The sequence below is a fragment of the Calonectris borealis genome, chromosome 9 (genome assembly GCF_964195595.1).
Source record: "Calonectris borealis chromosome 9, bCalBor7.hap1.2, whole genome shotgun sequence".
In the NCBI taxonomy this organism is placed as follows: Eukaryota; Metazoa; Chordata; class Aves; order Procellariiformes; family Procellariidae; genus Calonectris; species Calonectris borealis.
The window spans coordinates 13,148,407-13,169,399 of NC_134320.1; the positions used below are offsets into that span (position 1 = coordinate 13,148,407).

The 20,993-nt window shown below is 38.4% G+C and overlaps 1 protein-coding gene across 2 annotated transcripts; it reads left to right on the forward strand.

Annotated features, from left to right (window-relative positions):
- The first annotated feature begins 259 nt into the window (after positions 1-259).
- DIPK2A (divergent protein kinase domain 2A) lies at positions 260-20,552 on the forward strand. Of its 2 annotated transcripts, none has more exons than XM_075158329.1 (3): positions 260-1,065; positions 14,663-14,966; positions 17,641-20,552. In XM_075158329.1, the coding sequence occupies exons 1-3, from the start codon at positions 412-414 to the stop codon at positions 17,970-17,972; spliced, it is 1,290 nt and encodes a 429-aa protein (XP_075014430.1). In that variant the 5' UTR covers positions 260-411; the 3' UTR covers positions 17,973-20,552. The 2 variants fall into 2 exon arrangements, with proteins under 2 accessions (XP_075014430.1, XP_075014431.1); XM_075158330.1 differs by lacking the exon at positions 260-1,065 and adding an exon at positions 11,154-13,638.
- The last annotated feature ends 441 nt before the right edge of the window (positions 20,553-20,993 follow it).

Consider the following 20,993-nt stretch of genomic DNA (forward strand, 5'->3'; position numbering starts at 1 on the left):
CTCCCTCCGGCTTCGGGGGGGGGTGGGCCGCACGCGACCGCGCCGCGTCACGTGCAGCCAACCGCCGCGGCCGGCGGCGCTCGCGCGAGGCCCCTCCCCGGGTGGGCGGGGGCAGCGGCGGGAGGAGGAGACCCCTCCGGAGGGGGGCAGGCGGCTCGCGCCCACCTCCGCGGCGGCGGTAGCGGCGGCGGCGGCGGAGCCCCTCCCCGGGGGCGGGGCCGCCCGGGCCGGCGGGCTGCTGGCACCTCCCCCCTCCCCTCCCCCTCCCCGCCGTCCCCTCAGTAACTTGGCTGCCTTTTATCGGGCGAGCGGCGAGGCGGAGAGTTTATTGGTGCCGGAGCTGCGGCGCGGCCGGGGCGGGGAGCGAGCGCGGCGGAGGGCGGGGGGCCCGGCCCGGGCCGGTTCGGGACGATGCTGCGGCTGGTGTCGCTGAAGTTGGGGCGGCTGTACCGCTACGTGAAGCTGGCGGTGCTGGGCAGCCTGGCGGCGGCGCTGGTGCTGAACACGCACTCGCTGCTGGCCTCGCTGCAGCGCAACGAGCTGTCGGAGCGGCGCTTCCTGCAGCTCAATAAGTGCCCGGCCTGCTGGGGCACCAGCTGGTGCCGCAAGTTCCTCAACGGGCAGCTGCGGCTGGAGAGCTGGGGCCGCCTGCGCCTCTTCGACTTCTTCAACGTCAAGAACGTCTACTTCGCGCGCTACGGGGAGCCCCGCGAGGGCAGCCGCCGCGTCGTCCTCAAGCGCCTCGGCTCCGCGCAGGAGCTCGCCGACATCGACACCAAGATCTGCCGCCGCGCCACCGGCAGGGGCCGCTGCGACCTCCTCCAGGCCCTGCACGCCACCGAGTTCGCCAGCCTCAACGGCGACGTGCGGCTCCTCACCCCCGACGCCGTGGAGGGCTGGTCGGACCTGGTGCACTGCCCCTCGCAGCGCCTGCTCGACCGCCTGGTCCGCCGCTACGCCGAGACCAAGGACTCGGGCAGCTTCCTGCTGCGCAACCTGAAGGACTCGGAGCGCATGCAGCTCCTCATCACCCTCGCCTTCAACCCCGAGCCGCTGGTGCTGCAGGTAAGCGCGCCCGGCGGCGCCCGGCCGGCCGGGAGTGCCCGGGTGGGTGCCCGCCGCTGCCTGCTCTCCTTGGTGCTGCACAGCCGCCCCGCCTGCCCCAGCTGGGCAGGCGCCGGCGGGCCCCTTGCCGGGAGCCCCGTCCCAGCCGAGCGCCCTCCGTGGCCCTTCCTTCCCCCCTGCCCCGCCGTGGCCGGGGTCTCCTGTGCCCGCCGCGCTGGGCGCAGCAGCTGCGTCTCTGCGCGGGGGAGAGCGGGAGAGCAGGGCTCCTGGGAGGCCACTCAAACAGCGGCGAAACGCTGGGGTCATCCTCTAGATCTTTGCCCTAACAATGACTCTTATGTAAAGATAAGAGCTGTGTGGGCTGAGGAGGATCCCCTCTGGTTCCCGCTCTGGGCAGGAGGCGTTTCTCACTCAGTCTCACAGTTTTTCTTTCTTCCTCAAAGACTTTGTGCGTTTTCCTGATTTGTCTTCCTCCTCGGTGCTACCGTGCCTCAGGGATTTAACTCGTTCTCCATCCTTCTTGCCTTTCTCATCTAGGCAGGGAGCTTGCTTTTCTGTTCGGTAGCGCCCGGTGAAAGCAAACAGCAGGCGGGGTGGCACGCTGTAAGGCAGGTGCTTTCTGGTGGGTTTATGCCTTTCTTACAGTTAAGTGTTAGGGCTTAATCCTATGGCATCTCCCATAGGAGATGTAATACATATATTCCTAGGCAGCTATGGGAACTGGTGATTAGTTTCTTAGGGTCTAGTTTAATAGACAGTGAGTAGAGACTTTACTGTAATGCCATTGTGGTTTCCTTGTCAAAAACTGACTCATGCTATGTCGTGTTCTTATGTGAACTAAATATAATTTTTGTTTTTCTGTTGGTAAAAATTAGAAATAGGTATTTCATAGCTTGAAAATGGAGTGACAAATAAATGAACAGTATTCTCTTTTCAGCGGTTACTTATTTTATATTCTTTAGTTAGGAGGACCGGTTATGTGCGCAGATCAGAAATTTGTGCTTTAACAGGTCATGTAAATTTTTAGGTGAAAAATTTGTAGGAAACCGTTTTATTCTGTGGCACCACTCACTTGCTTCTATTGCATATCTATTTAGATTGGAAGCTTTGCATTCCAGGTCTTAACACTATTGAGGGAACTCCAAGTATGCCTTTAGTGTGTAAGTTTGGACTCGGAATTGTTTTCGTCTAAGTACTAAACTGTTCTTGCCCTTATCCGATGTATGATAAAAAGAATATTTGCAAATACGTTTGAAAGCATCACTGCATGATTACTGTTATAAACATCTGCTGTTTCTCTAGAGAGAGGCCAAGAAATATCTAGTGCTCAAAAAGCAGTGCTGCAGGCTTTACCCTCCAGCAAATTCACCTACTCATTAATTTCTAGAGAATGCATTTATGAACTCTGTTTAATTAAAAATATGTTTTTGGGTAGTATGCCTTCTGCCCTTCGGTCTCTCCATGTACAGCTCTTGGGTTTTGTTTTCAAAGTTTCCAGTTTGCTTCTCAGCAGACTTAGGGTACAGTATGTCTCTTCCGTTTCGCCGTAAAGTTGCTCCTGAGCCGTGTGAAAAAGGAAACTTCACTTAAGTAAGAAAATCAAAACTTCTTTGTTTTACTGAGTATATTTAGAAATTCTTTGAGAATCAATTTGTTTTGGCTGCATTTCATACAACTTACAGTTTTGGTTTTGAACACTGGTTCCAACATACTGAGTGTAGACCTAGATGGCCAGAAAACAGCTCTGTATGTTTCTTCATAATTTGTGGGCCAATGTATTCTTTACAGACAAAGGGTATGGCACAGTTGCAGCATTTATTATTGTGGGGTGGATCAAAGGCAGTGGGCAGTACTGGTTGATTTAAGAGCCTTGATTCCTGTCAGCTTCTTGATAAGCTGAGGAGGAGCCCTGAGGCTGTCAAGCAAATCTGTTGAAGAGATGAAAATCTTTGGACATGAACTTAACAAGCACTTTGCTCGCCATTTATCTTAGCCAAGGTGCTGCTGAGAGCAGAGCAGGTTAAATTGGTGGGAAGCGAGGCAGCCTTTACCAGTCCAGAGTGTGGTAAAGTTGTCTGTCGCCTCTTATCAGATCAGAAGTGTTTTGCAGAGTGTTCTAAATTTTGATGAATAGGCCTATCCTGGAAAATATTTCTGGGCAACTTCAGGCCAGCTTTGTGTGTTGAAACACTCTTAATATATTCTCCAGAAGAGTATTCATCAAATTTGGTAATGTGTGCTGAAGGTTTGAATACCTTCCCTCAGTTGGGAATGAAAGACCTTAAATATATGAATCTGAATGAACTCTTCTTATTTGTGTCACATGTCACATACCACTCCATTCTCAGCCTCTACCCGAGAAACACGTAAGGAAGGGATAATGCTGTGTTTTGCAGCTCTTGCAACAGTAAGATGCAAGGCACTCTTTATGAGAGGGGTGAAATTACTTTCTGGAAGTGGTAACTGGCTACTGAGGAGTTTGCTTATATTTATACATAAAATATGTAAAACACCATATGGTATAGTTTCTGCAGTATTGACGAGGGCACGGGAATGAGACCTGTAGGCTTGTTCTAAAAATCAGCTGCTTCCAAGAAAGGAAACCTGCATGACGTCATGTGAAGAATCAGATTTTAAATAAATAAATAAATAAGTAGAAACTTGGTGCATTTATCTGATGCTGTCGGTTTGTCACTGGAAGGCACAAGGAAAAGTATTGCTAGTTTATGCCTTGAGCTTTTCGTGAAACACTACTGTGACTGTTTAAAACACTGTTACGAATAACAGTTTTGGTGTAGAAGCAGACATAACTTCTAAATTATTTGTGTTCAGCGCGTTAAAGTTCTGTGTTCTTTAATTAAGTTATAGGAGCAGCCAGATGTAAATAGGCCCTGAATTTAAAGCTCGATCTTCGATTTATAACAGAAAATTTACTTTAATCATCTACTAGAGCTAGTAATTTGTCGATTATAAGACTTTTTATCAGAGATTGGGACTTTAGCTTGAAGCCTGGTTGGAGTATGGATTATTCCTAAAGTAGCGTTGCTTACAAACTGCATATTGTCACAACTGATTTACAGCTTTTGCTATAGGAAGTTTTCAGGTGGGGCTTTAACCCATAGCATGATATACTTTTGTTACAAGTCTCTGAACAGTAGTAAAACAGCACAGTTTTATATAGATTACTTATTGTAATCCTACCTCAATATTTGTATTTTTTATAGTTTTCTTGTTAACCTTTTTTATCCACATTTGTTGAACAGTTGCATAGGTGTACTCAGTGAAGAATTCAGCCCCTTTTGCCATTTTACTTCATGAAGCAAATGAAAGGACAGCTGCATTATTGTTCGGTACATTTTACATCTTTTCTAGGTGTTAAAATACTATTTTTACTTTTGTAGAATCTCGCTAAACTAGTCAGTAATTAAATCATTTCACATTTTTTGTCTGAGTTCACATTTGAATGAAATAACCTGTATGCGAGGGTTGAGGAAAGAGTTTTTTAGCTTGAAGTGTAAATGTTTAAGATTTAACTTCTGAAAGGTTTGGGTTTTTTCCTTCCTCTTTCTAATACTCCTTTCTGGCAATAAAGGCAAATACTTTTTAGTTAAATAAGTTCTGATCTGTAATCAAAATTTGATGCATCTAAACCAATATTCTATGTAAACATGAACAGCTTATTCAGACAAAAGCAACAACAAAACTTGCTGCTCTTCCCTTCAACTCATTTAATGGAAAACAGAGTATTTTAAATAGGAATCACTTGGAGGATAGGATCTATGCATGGCATCTGATTCATAATTGAATATGATGACTATGTGCATCAAACACTTGCAAAGAGAGGTCGACCAAAGTTGCCTTGTGAAGAAATAGCAACATTTAAAAGAAAGTAAATTGGATTAGACTGAGTGCAGTGTGAATATAATAATTCTTGCAGAATTCATAGAACCAGCATGAATGTAAGTAGATTTATCATCATCCTATGACTTTTTATAAACCACCCACCTTCTAATTTGTCTTTTAAAAATAACCGTAGTGGAGAAACTTCTCTTCATTTTTTTAACCATGATGTGCGTTCAAATAATGGATGTTATTCAACTTTATGAAGTAACATGAGTAATTTTTATCTTCACTGGCAAATAGAGACATAAACCTACTGTTATAGAACGAAAAATATTTGCTGCCTATTGTTTATTTCCATAGAGGCTAAGATTGTTGTCTTAGAAAAATTATTATTCTTCTTTTTTTTTTCCCCAATTCCTAACAAGATTTTTTCCAAAACCAAGGCAGTTCAACAGAAAGATTTGGGGAAATAGTTAAGCTTTCTCTAGACATACCTCTTATTTTCCATAGAGCTCCTGCACTGATCTCTGTCAGCCTCCAGATTTCCTATTTAGAGCCACCGTGGCTGGCTCTTAACAGTTTTTGAGCTGCTGTCGTTGTGCCACCATAGCTGCCATGCTGTGAGCTATGGTATGCAACCATGCATTGTCCAACACATGAAGGCCTGTGGCAAGTTTTGTACTTAAGTTTTGTACTTAAATACGAAAAAAACTCCAAAACCAACTGTCCTGGTTTTGGCTGGGATAGGGTTATTTTCTTCATAATAACTGGTATAGTGCTGTGTTTTGGATTTAGTAGAGAATAATGTTGATAACACACTGATGTTTTAGTTGTTGCTAAGTCTTGTTTACATAGTCAAGGACTTTTCAGCTTCCCATGCTTGGCCAGGTGCACAAGAAGCTGGGAGGGAGCATAGCCAGGACAGGTGACTCAAACTGGCCAAAGGGATATTCCATACCATATGACATCATGCTCAGCATATAAAGCTGAGGGAAGAAGAAGGAAGGGGGGGATGTTTGGAGTGATGGCGTTTGTCTTCCCAAGTAACCGCTATGCGTGATGGAGCCCTGCTTTCCTGGAGATGGCTGAACACCTGCCTGCCAATGGGAAGTAGTGAATGAATTCCTTGTTTTGCTTTGCTTGCGTGCGCGGCTTTTGCTTTATCTATGAAACTGTCTTTAGCTCGACCCACGAGTTTTCTCACTTTTACCCTTCCTATTCTCTCCCCCATCCCACCACGGGGGAGTGAGCGAGCGGCTGCGTGGTGCTTAGTTGCTGGCTGGGGTTAAACCACACCACCAACAACGCCCAGAAAACAGGGCAGAGTGGAGAATTCCTTGTTCTGGGAGTTGGGGAAACTACAGTATAACTCACTACTGCTGAAGTAAGAAATTGTTTCTAGATAAGAAAATTGTGTTTTTTCAGTAAAGTGGTTGTATTTCTCCTAAGATCCTATGGTTAGCTGTGAAAGACAGATTACATCTGTCCCGGTGAAACTGAAACATAGGTTCTGTTTATTGTTGTGGCAAAAGTGCACCTAGAGCTGGTCTTGCAATACTCAGTCTTGCCTTTGTGCTGGCTATTGTATTGGTGTACAGTACTGCCAGATGCGCTATTAAAATGACAGTGCATTTGCTTTGTTTTCAGAGCAAACTTGAAGTTTGCACAACAACTTTGCTATTAAAATAAAAGTAAGTAAAGTGCTTGCAAGTAATGTGTTTTTTTTTTCAAACTATAGAAGGTGCCTGTGAATTATATCCAGAGTGCATTAATGTAACTTTGTCTGGAGCTGTAGCTTTTAACAAACTGTTTAAAATGGAGATTCTTTAAAGAATGATGGTGAACTTTTATATCTTGTATGTAAATTACAAGTCTCAAAGACTTTTTTCTGACTCTTAAGAAAAATTCCAATACCTATATGGAAAATAGCAGTATTTCTGCATTTTTTTAATAGATTGTGTAAATCATTGCTCTTCCCTCAGATATGTATTTAGCTTTCTAAATACTTAAGCTTAATGACTTTATTCTTCTCACAACTTTTGATCATTGTTATTCCTTGTGAAAAAAACAAAACAAAACAAAACAAAAAACAACAGCAGCTGTACCCCTATTCCTAGTATGATTACTCTGGATGAACAGACTGTTGCCACATAATCTAAAATTCTTCTGGTTTCTCTTCATGTCATTATTGGGGTTTCAGTTTGGTTTTGTTACAGGAGGAACAATAATTGACATCTGGTAAACATATATTAAAACATTAACTGTGATCTCTTTGAAACAATTTCTTGCGCTGAATTCACTCAAAGTAGCAATTTAGCAAAATGTTTTACAGAATTATTTTGCTGATCCATACATAACTCAGTAAGAAGTAAATGGGCAACTTTTCTTGCCTTGGATTTCTTCTTTTTTTTTTTTTATTGTACACATTGTTCTAGTAATAGGTTATTTTCTGTAGTTCTATTCTAAATGCATGGGTAGAATGCCATCCAGTTTTAATACTTGGTGCCTTTTAAACTTTCTTCATTACCCAATTTGGTGTTTCCAATACATAATTGCTATGCTAAATACCAAGTAGTGGATTTAAGGCAGTTATCAACACTACCTGATGTGTCCTCTAGTGGACTTGTATTAAGTCCTGGCTCATACAGATACTGGTATTTTGACATACTAAGTAGTATTTAGTGTGTGGTATTTTAAAATGTTGAATATTTTCCTCTGATCTTTATGAAAAAGTTAAAACATAGTTGTTTGAGATCAGTTGTTAATAGTCATGTTACCTCCAGTTGATTTGAGGCCTTTTAATCAAAAATTGATTATCTGCCATTTCATATATTATTCCATTTAAAGATTTACTGTAGTCTGCTGCAGATGATTATAAATCATGACTTCCCCCCCTCCAAATTACTCCCATGCAGTTGGACTTTTTTTTTTTAAACCTTTTTTTTCCTTTTTGCGGTAAACATATACTAGGCTTAAGGAATGTCTAGTGCTACTCTATGGGTAAATAGATTTTTTTTTTCTTTTCAGGTCTTAACTTTTCTTAAAATTCTTCTTTTTTGCACAAGTCAGTTGACTGACACCTGTAGAAAAGATAATTCAGAAAGCAAGGGATTTAAATTTCAGATGTTAAAGGGAGGCTTTAGTCTGTTTTGATTCCTATTTTACATACTTCTAAGTATTGTGGAGAAAGGAGATGAAGTTGTTTTCCATCCCTGAATTTACATTGTGCACATTTTAAAAAAGAAATGAAAAATTATTGTTTTGTTGAATTAAAATTGAGTAGCCTCATGTTACAAGAATATTCGACTAATTTGATTGTATTGAAATTGAAGAGTTATTTTTTGCAGTGACGTATTTTATACATATTGGGCCAGAACTGGCTCGTACTTGTCATGTTACCGTATTTAATTATGTTCCTTAAATGATCAAAACTATTTTCATCTTTCTTTCTGGTGAAACTTTCCTAAAGTGATGACATGTAAGTAAAGTAAAAGGAATGTTTCAGAATAGTGTAGAAATTCTTCAAGTTATTGTGGGGTATATATTGAGATGAATGTTTGTCTTAATCTAGAGGCTGCTCAGAAATCACTATACAGACTTGGAAATCCTCCTGATAAATTGTAACTCTGAGCAGTTTTCAGTAACACACAAAAAAACGTGTTACCCCACATTCCAAACTTTGAAATACCAATGTTGTCTGTTTGCTTCTGGTATGTCTGATGTAGAAGGGGAGCTGCGTTTTACTTTCCTGAATTAAATAATTGAGGCTTTGTTTTAGTCTCCATGATTTTGCAAATTAACTTTCAGAAATAAGAGTAGGCCATCTCTGCTACGTCTTCTTTATAGTGATATATTCTGGACTCATAACTGATGAGAAGTAGATAGTGATCATTTTAATCTGTTGTAAATTTAATCTGAACAAACTTTTATGAACTACAAACTAATTTGAAGAGGTAACAACCAATACAACATTAAATTTTCTATACTGTGGTTCTTGCATTTAATCATAATTTGTTAATTTGTTTGGAGAAATGACATACCTCTGCTAACATTGTGAAATAAACTTTTACAGTTCAAGTGTTCAGCTTAATCATTGAGCAACTTCAATTCTGAGTGGATTTATAGAGTTGTCTGTGTATTTTTGTTGTATAGTGTGTCAATTAAGCCTGATACGTACCTCTTGTTGGCATGAATTGTATGTAGTAACTGTAATGTAATGAAATGTACTAAATGTACATTGTTGAAATGTAATAAAACTGAACAAAAGTCAAATAAATGAAAGAAACATAGTTTCAATGGGACTCCTAATATTTGGAATAGTCAATGATATCCACTCTTCACTGTGTGTGTGTAGGCTATATATATGTACATGCTTAACTTCTGTGGGAATTTTAGTTGAATGTCAAATGATTTGGCATATAGTTGAGAATGAAATTGTTTTCGTTATACTCACTAGCATTCACAAATATATTTGAATACATATCTTCTAGAATGCAGATCAATTCCTGACAAAAGAAGGCATCTGTGTTTAGACTGTGGTTTTTAACCTCCTTTGATTTGAAAAGTTTCATTGTAAAATCTGATCTCGAGGTCTGTGTGGTTCCAGAGCTTTACTTATTTGCCTTGGTGACTAATACAAGTGCTACTTCTCCGCAGTAGCGGAGTTTACACTGCGGAATCAACAGTACTCTGTGAGAGTAAACTAATTTTTTTCCTTTTGAGGAAGAGCATTCCTTATTTCTATTTAAATTCTACTTGCCATGCCAGTTTGTGCCTGGGCAAACAGAGTGTAGTAGGATGATTTTAGCAAAGGCGTCACAAAGAGTGTAATTTTGCCATGAAGGTTTTCAGGATCATAAGCAGTAGGAAGAGATGTCCCCACTCTGTTTTGCATGTTTTTAAATTCCATTGTATTTAAGGTGTAGCTCGTTGGTTGGTTGGTTTTTTTTTTTTTTTTAGATGGAACTCACTTTATACTAAAATTGGTAGTGACATGTAGCATCTTCTATAGTAGTTTTGAAAATGGAAAGCATATTTTTTGAACGGTACAGTGGAACAGTAGCTCAAAGATGTCAGTTGTTACTTAAATTGTTTTGGCTTTTTTTGGACTTGATTATTTGGATGAATTATATGCTTGATTATGATAAACTAATGTTCTTTTAAGTGTTTAATTCAAAGGGGATTTGTGTTATTGCAGACTACAATAGGCCTTATCAGCTTCAAGCAGGTGAGTCTTTACTGCATGATATAATTCACAGCTCTGAACATTCAAAACCAGTGGCAGATTTGTATATCTTCTCATGTTTAGGCAGATGGAAGTGAGGAAGACAAATGCACTGATAGTGTGTTTTATGCTTCAGTGAAATGATAAATTCACCCTATTAATTCTCAATATTTATTCTGAGACTACAGTGTATTTTTTTTAAAAGTCATAAACGCAGTATTATCCTTTCATGAACAAAGCGTCCTTTGTCCATTTGACAGGGTTGGCTCAGGTTTTTAAGCCTTGTTTAGAGAGGAATCTTGTAGCTACACTAATTAGGGCAACTAAAATATTTTTTTGATGTATGTGTCACTGGGAGTGGAGGTAACAGAAGTATTTTGTCATGACATTTTTTTGTCTTATTTTGTCATATCCATCTTTCCATCTTTCCCTTTTTCCATCTGTAGAAGATTATACATATTTCTCTGTGAATAGAGAAAGATAACAACTTTAATGAGGGAAAACTTACTAAGCTACCTGTTTGTAGTTTTTCATATGCATTACTATATTTTAAAACACTTTTAAAAGCTTAATTGTCTGTGGTTTCCATGGCATTTGTGTGTATATTCACAGATAAAACATGAGTGGGTGCATCAGAATTGCAGATTCTTTTGTCAGATAGCTGTTTCTGGTTTTGAACAAGAGCTTAGTTTTTATCTTAATTGTCAAATGCACAATTTTAAGTCTTCAAATAGCATATTCAAGTACAAAATTATCTAATTAAATATTTATACTACTAATAATTCAAGAATTAAAATAAAAACTATGTTATGCATTGCTCTGTGGAAATCTAAGATTTTTGACAGCTATCTACTAAGCTTTTTGTTTCTAAATGCAAGTTGTTAATGGAAAACATGTTTACTGACTGTACAAATTTGTGTTCATGTCTCACTGGCTTTCAAAATTTTAATACACGAAGGAAAAAAATTCCTCATTTAAGTTAGCTGCAATTTCATCTAGAAAAATACTTTCAAAATAGAATAGTACAAAAAGTTACAAATCTGCTTGCAAAGACAACAGATCTGCACTTTAATTAATATTCTTGTCATATACACCAAGTGAATATAAAACTGCTGAATGGGGCACTTGTACATATTTTTATCCCCTTCTTCGGCTACTGACTTGGGTAATGAAGTGTAGATGTGGCTGCTACATGCCAGCTGGAAGGGAGCCAAAACAGAGATGTTGTTTGTACATGTGCAGATGTTGGCAGGCTTCCCTGCACTCCTGTTGTCAAAAGATCTTTTTATTGCCACTGAGTTATAAATATATCTGTGTTACAGTATGGCATGCAGATATTTTACTAGTACTGTTTGGGATGTTCACTTCTTAATAAACCAAACTGCTCCTAGAATTTCTTGTGTGAAATGAAATTCAGTGTACACAATGCAGGAAGCTTAATGGATGTGTTTTGAAGATCAGTGTACCATTGTGACCAATGCTGTACTTTCAAAATCAGTTTCATCCATTACATAAATCCCTGCTGCTGCTGGAAAGGAGAGGTCCTCTTAGCTCCTTTCCTCTCTTCTGCACGTGGCTATTCAGGACTTCTCGCTTCCTTTTGTCAGTATTAGCATGATGTGGTGATGTGATGAGCTGGATCAGGCTACTGATCCAACTGAACACCAGCCCAGCAAGTACCAGCTGCATTGCTTTCCTAACGACATGAAGGAGGGGATTGAAATGAGTGTGCTTGATGGGTTGGGAGGGATGGATACCTTCGCTTCCAATGGTAGCATGGCCTTTGCCAGGTTCAACTGTTTCTGGTTGAATTTGTATTTGGAATTATTGGTATTTTTACTATCTCAAAATTATATTTAAAATATTAAATAATTTTAAAACTGTAGATAAACAAATTGCAATGTTCTGAAGTGTTCCAAGCAAGGACTGCTGGAAGCTAGGTGCAAGTTAACCTGGTACTCAGCCTTCATTTTAGATATGGGCTCAAGTAGGGGCTCCATAACATTTTATTGAATGCTCCTATGGCAAGGAGCGTGCTTCCAGAGCAGAAACTTCGATCCTGAATCTTCTCTCCCTGTCTGAAAGGCCTTTAGAAGGAGGATGGAAATGAGCATGCTGTAGGTAAATTGGTTTGGTGGGCTGGAGTCTCTCCAGTTCTGTGCTGGAGATTTAAAGTGAGAGCCATATGGAGTGTTAAAGTTATGTTCTCCAGCATCAGCAGCATAGAAGTGGAAAGTAATGCCCAAACCTTTTCTTTACCTTTTTTTTGGGGGGTGGAGGAAGTATGGTCTGGACTCTCCATAATAACTGTTCCTTTTTCCTAGTCACCTCTGTATAGTTTTGAACTTCTTCAGATAATGATTCAGAATGGGTGAGAAAGTAATTGTAGCTGCCTATGAATTGCTGGGAGAAGTTGCACCGTGGAAGCACTTGTGTTGCCCATCTGTAAGAGAGGCTTTGATGTGCTTCAGTAAACCTTTTCATTAGTAGCATTTGTACTTAAAAATTCTGTAACAAAGATTCCAGTTTTGTACTGAAATAACTTAGTAGATGAAGACAATCTCTCCACAGGTTTTTTTTTTTTACCTCCTGAAACCTGCAGCTGTTGTGAAATCCTGAGAATTCGATATAACCAAGAGAAACTATTGTTGCAGTGCCAAGCAAGTTTCGCTTTTTCTTCCTGTATGTTTACCAGCAGCATCTTTTAAAAGGTGGAGAAGACAACTATAAGAATTTTCCTCTTGGATATTGTTAGAGGATTCATTGATCCAATGACCTTTTGGGTCAGAGGCCAGTTAGTCTTTTTAATGAAACTTGGTTCCTGCCATGGAAGCATGCTTACACAGAAAACAACTAGTGAAATATGCAAGCAAGTTTTGTGAGTAAAGATTGGAGTGTGTATTGGTGACTTCTATTATTGCATTGACTATCGTGATCTAAGCAAATCTATTTTGTTTTTTTCAGGGCTTTTTTAATACTAAATTTGAAGTCTTAGTGTGTGAATAGAGTAGAGCTTTAACTTTGCTGTTTGAATTTCAAGAATAAGTATTAATTCTTGGGGGTAGATGTGGCTTGCAGTTTTTTGTATGTTACAGAGCTTCTAGTGTTTCTGACCAACATCAGTGTTCTAACTTTGGCTTAGCGTCAGCTGATGCCTAGTGCTCAAGATAAAATGATCAAAACTTTATTATCAAAGGAAGCACAGACATAGGTAAAAATAAGGATTGTTGTAGGGGAGGTATGGGTTGTAAGGCTATGGTGATTGGGTATGTAAGCACTCTTAACTTTTCTAAATTTTTTTTTAAGTGGGATAGATGCACAGATGGGTGAGTGGTGGGCACCTCTTCCGTGACTGGTCTTGTAGTTCAGATCTGTTCTACATGATGTGTTTCCTTCCAGTGTCTCTTTTCTCGATTTACCGTAAATGTTTTCTGCCATCATGGATTCCAGGAGGTATAAAGCTTCCATTCAGACTGAAACCCACCATGCCGTTCAACCCAAGTGCGGTAAAACCTTTGCTACATCATCATTGCAGAACTGATTATGATTTGCTTTTGGTGACGTGATAGGAAGGTAGTGCACGAGGAAGGAGCATGTGCACGTAGTGGTATCTCCTAATTGTTAAAATTAGTGTACATTATATTCTTAGAGAGTGCTAACTTCTATGCATTTGGGGCTTCTTAATTTAATATTTTTATGGTTTCTTCCTGATGTATAGTATGGAGGATACCTTTTAAGTGCTTGTCTGTTCATATTGAAGTCTTAGGGCACATTCAGCACAACTGAAGTAGGAAAAATATGCTGGTGTGGTTTTGGTTTTGTGTTTTTTTTTTTTATTGCTTGTAGGATGTTACTACTATTCAGTCTCTTATATTAACTTCCACGAAAGCTACTGTTGGAGACAGATTTTACTTTTGATAAAAACGGTATGTGGCTGTGTGTAATAAACACACAGAGTATGTATGTAGCAATTAATCAAGAGGTAGACTGTTAAGGAGTACTAAAGGCATAAGAAAGCCTAAGCTTTCTTTTATACCTTAATCTGTTCTGTAATCCTTTCTGTGAGAGATCTTCAAGTGAGAGGATCCTCAAAGGAATCCAATCAACTGGGGAAAATGGGAAGGGGTGGTGGTGGGAAGAAGCAGGTGTCACTTTGTAAAGCTTTTTCCTTTAGGTTATTAAAAAAAATCGGTTTTAATTAAAAATTTCGGATGCAAAATTGTCTTGGTGGGAAGTACACTTGCATTAGTACAACAGATGTGTATAAAACACCAATAGAAAAAGATAGTTGGTAGAATTGTGCATGTGTATGTGAAAACATATATCCTTCCCTTTAGTAGCCCAGCAGGGCCTCTTGCTCACATGAATATATTTTGTGTTGTTTTTTCTTTCCCTTCAAAACTTAGAAATATATGAAATGTTGTGTTGATGGGTATTCACAGGTGTCTCTCCTAAATTTTATTGAACAGCCTTTTAAAATCTAAGCTGTTTTGTATTAATGAAAAATTTAAAAAATCTTTTTATATACAGAGTTTTCCATCTGATGAGGGTTGGCCATTCGCAAAGTACTTAGGAGCATGCGGAAGAATGGTGGCTGTCAATTACGTTGGAGAAGAGCTGTGGAGTTACTTTAATGCACCATGGGAGAAACGAGTGGATCTGGCCTGGCAATTAATGGAAATAGCTGAGCAGCTGACAAATAATGACTTTGAATTTGCACTCTACCTCCTTGATGTCAGCTTTGACAACTTTGCAGTTGGACCGAGAGATGGCAAAGTTATCATTGTAGATGCAGAAAACGTTCTGGTAGCAGACAAAAGGTTAATCAGACAGAGTAAGTTGTCTTTCTGTTCCCTCCCCTCAACCCCTGTCTCTTGCTTCTTTCTCTGCAAGCACAGTATTTAAAGTATGTGTAGTTGCTGAATACCCATTTTGTTGGCTTTATAGCTAGACTACTAATTAATTAACAAACTAATTAGCTTTCTTCTGCAATTAGACTACTAATTAACTTGACCAATTTGTCAATTTTATGAAGCGTTGAGCTTACCTGAACTTGATTTACATATACTTTTACTCTGTAATCCTGCTTAAATGGAGAGGTGGGAGTGGGAGGAGAGGGTTTGGACATTGGATGGGTTTGTACAGATGGATGGACAGATATACAGATGGGCTGGCTGACTGACTTGTCTGCCTTAGCTAAAAGAGAGAGGTTCCTTTCGTCTTTTCCAGACGTCTGTAAGGACGGAAGTCTTGGCATTCTGTTTTTTGTGAATGACAAGACAGTCTTACTGCCTGCTTTGCCTTAGTTACGTAGCCTGCCTCTGGTTCATTTGCTCAGGTAGGTGCTCTGTAATAAAGGAACTGAAGGAATGAGTAATTTTAGTGCTGTTTTCAAATGGGAATAGTGAAAATTCGTTCATCTTTCTGTCAGCTGTAAAAGCTCAAAGCAGTGGCAGCAGGAGAGATGTTTGACAAAATGGCATTACGTGGGTTTATATTCCTTTTGAGCTTATAAGGAAAACTTTACAGACCTAAGGGCTAGAGACATTGGACACGAAACCCTAGATTCTGCAGAAGTTCATGGCAGTAGGCCAAGTGATTCCAGTTTGTTTTGGGTGAATGGTTTTTTTTAAGCTTTGCAAATAGACTTCATATGCTGTGCTGCTGAATTAACTTTGAGACTATATTTTCTGTCCACACACTTTTCTACAAGGAAGTATGTTTTTTTCATTTTGTTTTTTTTTTTTTTTGTGGTGTGGGGTTTTTGGTTTTGGTGTTTGGGTTTTTTTTTGTATTAGATTTATTTTACGTTCTCAAGGAGCTTAGATTAAAATTATCTGAGCCTACCAAGAAAATCTTTTAATGTATTGGATACCCAGTACATTTACTTTAGTACTTAGGGGCCACACAAATAAACTTTTTTCTTTTTTTTTTTTTTTCTTTTCCTTTTTCCACCCTTAATATTAGTTAAGACTTTGACTTTTGGAGCATGTCTGAATTGCTCAGTCACAAAGATGACCAAATGAATTCTGAAAAAGTTGATGTGTACATGGAATAGGAGCAAGTAGCATGTTGCAGAAGCTGAAAGTGTCACGCTTACATCTGTTGTCTAAAGTTCTCAGACTAGTTTGGATCTAACTAGGATTTTGCTGCATGATTTGTAATCTAACAATTAATCAAGAACACAGAAAACAAATGAGGACACAAGAAAGTTCTCAGGCTTTGTATAAACTTGACATTTAATACTGATTTCATTAATCTCCTGGAGAGTTTCATTAAACAATCTCTGTCTAGAGTGATTAATATGGCTGTTTAGATATTTGAATATGTACATTCTGTCCAATTGCACTGTACAGTAATATCTACTTGTACTCTATGTGGGACATCATAGTTGAGTTTGCTGAAGTCCTTTTTTCCCATTCTCCTTTGCTGGCTTTTTTCCATTTCGAGTTTGCTGTTCATTGTACAAATTTTACATCGTATTTTTATAGTTTTAGCAGTCATCCTTCAGTACACTTATTTTTTTCTAGTCTGGCTTGCAATGCACCATAAATGGGTAGACCAATTGTCAGCTCAGAGACTACCAAACAGATAAATTTTTCTGTGTACATCACAGTGCTAAAAGAGATCTGCAAAACTATGAGACTCCATGATAAGGACCACTTCTCAAAGCTGGCAGTAATCTAGAAACTTAAGATGAAAGTTTTCTAACAAAAAGTAGTAAGAACTCAGGAGATCTCACACTCAGTAACCTTTTACGTATTATTTTATACGATATTTTCTGTAAATCAGGTTTTAACGTAAATAAAGCTTTGTGACAAGGCCACTAGTTACCTTCAAATTTTGGTAACTTTTAAAATATAAAGAAGGGCTTATACATGTATGTAAATTCCATTTGTTTTCTTGCATTTCTTCAAAGATTATATGTAATGCATCTGCTTTTTTATACGCACTTCTTAGTTACTACCGTGTCTAAAGTAAGAGGTTGGAAGATAATGTTTCAGAAGTTTATGGCAATTACTTTGCAGTGTTTTTTTGTTCTTTGGTAGACCACTTGCCAGTGTAAGTTCCCAGGGCAAGCGGAGAAACCAAATCTATGTTGCTAAAATAAATCATGTTGCTTGTTTGTTTTTCTCTCAACTTCAGCTGTGAATCATTCTCTTGTACTTGTTTGTGCTACATTTTTTCCTCTGGCTATGTGCATGAATGTAGATTTCATGGTTTTAGTGTGCTGTTTTTTCTGCTTCCCTCTCTTTGCTATCTATTTCACCCTCTTTCTTTCTTTCCCTTATTTTTTGTATTGCCAGGACCGTTTCAGCAGAAGGGTATATCAAACTGTCAGATGCAATCGTAGACTAGAACATTTAAGAGTTCATCTAAACAGAGTTGGTTTATAGTTTAAATATTACAGTTTGCTGTGTATTAAGCTTCTGATGGTATTCAGATGCACATATGCTCTTTCCTTCCTTCTCTCACTTTTTTTTTTACTGTCTCCTTATATTTCACAGATAAACCTGAAAACTGGGATGTATGGTATGAAAGCAAATTTGATGACTGTGATAAAGAAGCTTGTCTGTCCTTCTCGAAAGAGATTCTTTGTGCTCGTGTCACTGTGGACCACAATTATTATGCTATTTGTCAGAACCTTTTATCAAGACATGCCACATGGCGTGGCACTTCTGGAGGACTACTTCATGACCCCCCAGCTGAAATTGCCAAAGATGGCCGACTTGAGGCCTTGCTGGATGAGTGTGCCAACCCAAAGAAGCGATATGGTAGATTCCAAGCCGCAAAAGAACTGCGTGAATACCTTGCACAATTGAGTAACAATGTGAGGTAGTCTACAGTGAAAGTTTTTTGCAACACTGGCTAAAACACTATTGCAAAGACACATAGAAAATGAAGTTTTGAACTTATGTATTAAAAAGAAAAAATAAAAAAAAAAGAAACTAGTTTATCAGTTTTCTAAATACCATAAAAATATAATTTTATGGTGTTATAATGTTCCTTTGCAAACAGAGAAGGTACTTACTGAATTAAAACTTGAGCTACTATTGACTCTCCTCCCTAACTATTTAAAAGGGAGTAGGTCAAAAAAAGACTGTGATAGCTTAATTGACAGCTTGTGTGTCAAAGGGTACTTTACTTAAAACTGCATTAGTGTCACAGTTTTGTGAAGCTGATGTTTTTACTTGGAAAGTCAAGTTAGACTGATGGCCTGTTTTAAAGGCCTTTTTCCTGACATCATTGTCTCATTTTTGTGTTTGTTTAAACACCTTGAAGTGGCATTTACATACAGGTAAATCTAGCTGTCTGCATTGTTTCAAATTTAACGGGCTTTCATGTTGATGCTGTGCAGTACATTCCTGCTATGAGTGCAGGATTCCCACATTCACTGTCTAATTTCAGGGGGTTTTACACTGTACTTTACTATGCTTAGACATTGTGTATATTTTTTTTTTTTAAGAACATCATAAACTCAAATGTCATTTGAACTAACATTCATTTGATGTCTTTTGTAGTTCTGCCATTGGAAATATCACTTAATGTAATTATTGTACAAAACTTTTACCCTTCATGCCAGTATATACACGTGACTGTTTAGCAGGAAAACATGGTATGAGCAAACTCTTATTTTTAACAGAGATAATTTGAGACTTGGAGAGAGACTACAATAAAAAGATCTGTATTAATTTAAATTGGGGATAGAAGCTTGACTAAAAATAAAAATTCACTAGTCCAGTGTAGTTAAGCATAAACCAAAGAAAATGGTTTTGTTTATTAGTTTCTAAACTAAATAGTAAAGAAAAAATACTATACTGTAGTGAAGCTAATAATTCTCAAAATTGAAATTTCAGTGGTCCTTGGTTACTCTTTGAAGAACTTCTAAAGACATCTTCTAGAAGTTAGAAGAAAACCCTGATTTGAATAATAATGTCTGGAAAGTTAGCAGTTTGTTTTACATCATTTCCAATTCTGTTGAATTCAAGTGTAATGGAGTTTACTGAATATTCATCTTTTGGTTTACCAGCTAAACTGATTAATCTGTATTCACTTTAGACACCTTTTTCTTGAACTAAATTTGACTATTCCCAGTGCAGTTAAAATTGACTTGTTGAGGTTTGTGTAAATCTAGAGTTGTTCTCATAAATTACAGTTTTTATAAAAACCGCAGTTACTGCTACAAGAACTCACTTCAAAGGTTGCTCCTCTTTTTTTTTTTTTTTTTACAACTACTATAATGCTTCATTTTCCTGAAGTCTTATTCATAAAAAGATACTCTTAGGAAATGTATGCATATTACTTCTTGTAACAGTAATGAAGGAAACTAATATTTCTTAAACGTGTGTATAAAACAATATTTCGTTAAAAATCTTTCTCTAAAAAGAATTCTGAGCAGGGTAGTATGTGCTACTTTCAAGAGCAAAATTAGTATGCCTCTCATACTGCATCAAAAGACTGATGGAAACTGTTGCTTTACCAAATTGCTGCAAGTGCAAGGTGAGGAAAATAGCAAACTCACTGACTGGCCCTTCTTTCTCAAAGCTCAAAAAGTGGAGCCATATAAAGATGCAGAGTGTTTTTTGATTTCTTAGATGACTATGTTAAGGATATTTTAGAATTTGAAATTCTCACTTTGTCATCTTTGCCTGTGTAGTCCTAATTTGCTCCCAATCCCTTGTCTTGTTTTCTGAAGTTGGAATGCCCAATGTAGCTTTTAATTTTCATTTCTCCCCTCCCCTCATTTGAAAACTGTTTTACATGCTTGCTCTGGCACAAGCTGTCAGAGAAGGTTCATGTTAATTTTTCATCACAAAATCCACTTATTTGAAGAAAATAGACTAACCCTCAGACTAGATAATACCACCCTACCATAAAAGCCTTGACTTATCACTGAAGTTGATTTTTAAACATCTACCACGTTTCCCAATGAGCGAGTGGAGTATGATTGTTAAAGTTGTAAAAGAAAGAAACACTGCCAGTTCTAGTTACTACTCAAGGCAGTTCTGTAACTGTCAGAATGTCCTATCAGATTTGGTCTGAGGTTTAGTTCCCTCAGAAATAAGTTACTAAAGCCGATTGTAAAAGGAATTTGGAACTTAAAAAAAAAACAACAAACCACTACAGGGAAAACATCGTGAAGAGCAATAAATCTTGTTCCGTTTGCACCTATCAGATATTTATTGTACAATAACAATTTATATTTTTAGTCATTACCCATTATTATTGATGAACACGGTGAAATATTTTTGAATGAGATGTTTGGGGTTTGTATGTGCATTACAATTGTCCTTTTGTACTGTAAGTTACTGTTTGATTGGAATATTTTATCAAAACTGTCTCCCTGTGCCTTTATATTACAGGAAAGTTGTTTCTGCAACTTCTAATGATATTAATAAAGAATACTTTAAGAACCTCATCTCAGATATTCATTTTCAGATCAGTCAGTCTTTTAAGATTGACTTAGTCTAGGATGCATTAAAATATACATAGAACTAGTTTTTGTAGTGTTGCAGAATGCACCATCGTCAAATGTGACAGATAGGAACTTTTTTTTCCCCCCTCCTTCTTTCTGGTAGACTGTTTGATCCAAAGTATGAATGATCTGTCGGGAATCTTTTTGTTTTGGAGATTATCATAAGTAGGACTCATTTTCTTAAAAACAACTTGATCAAGCCATGTCTTTCTATTCTATTAACTGAAAGAAAATATTTTCAAATTTAACAAGTTGATACCTTCTCTATTGTTTGAGCAACTTATTTTTCCCTGTATTTAGTGTCATTTATATTGCTAGTAGCACTATCTCTTCAGTACAATATTCTAGGAGTTAATGTAATATAATACATGACTTCTGATGTTT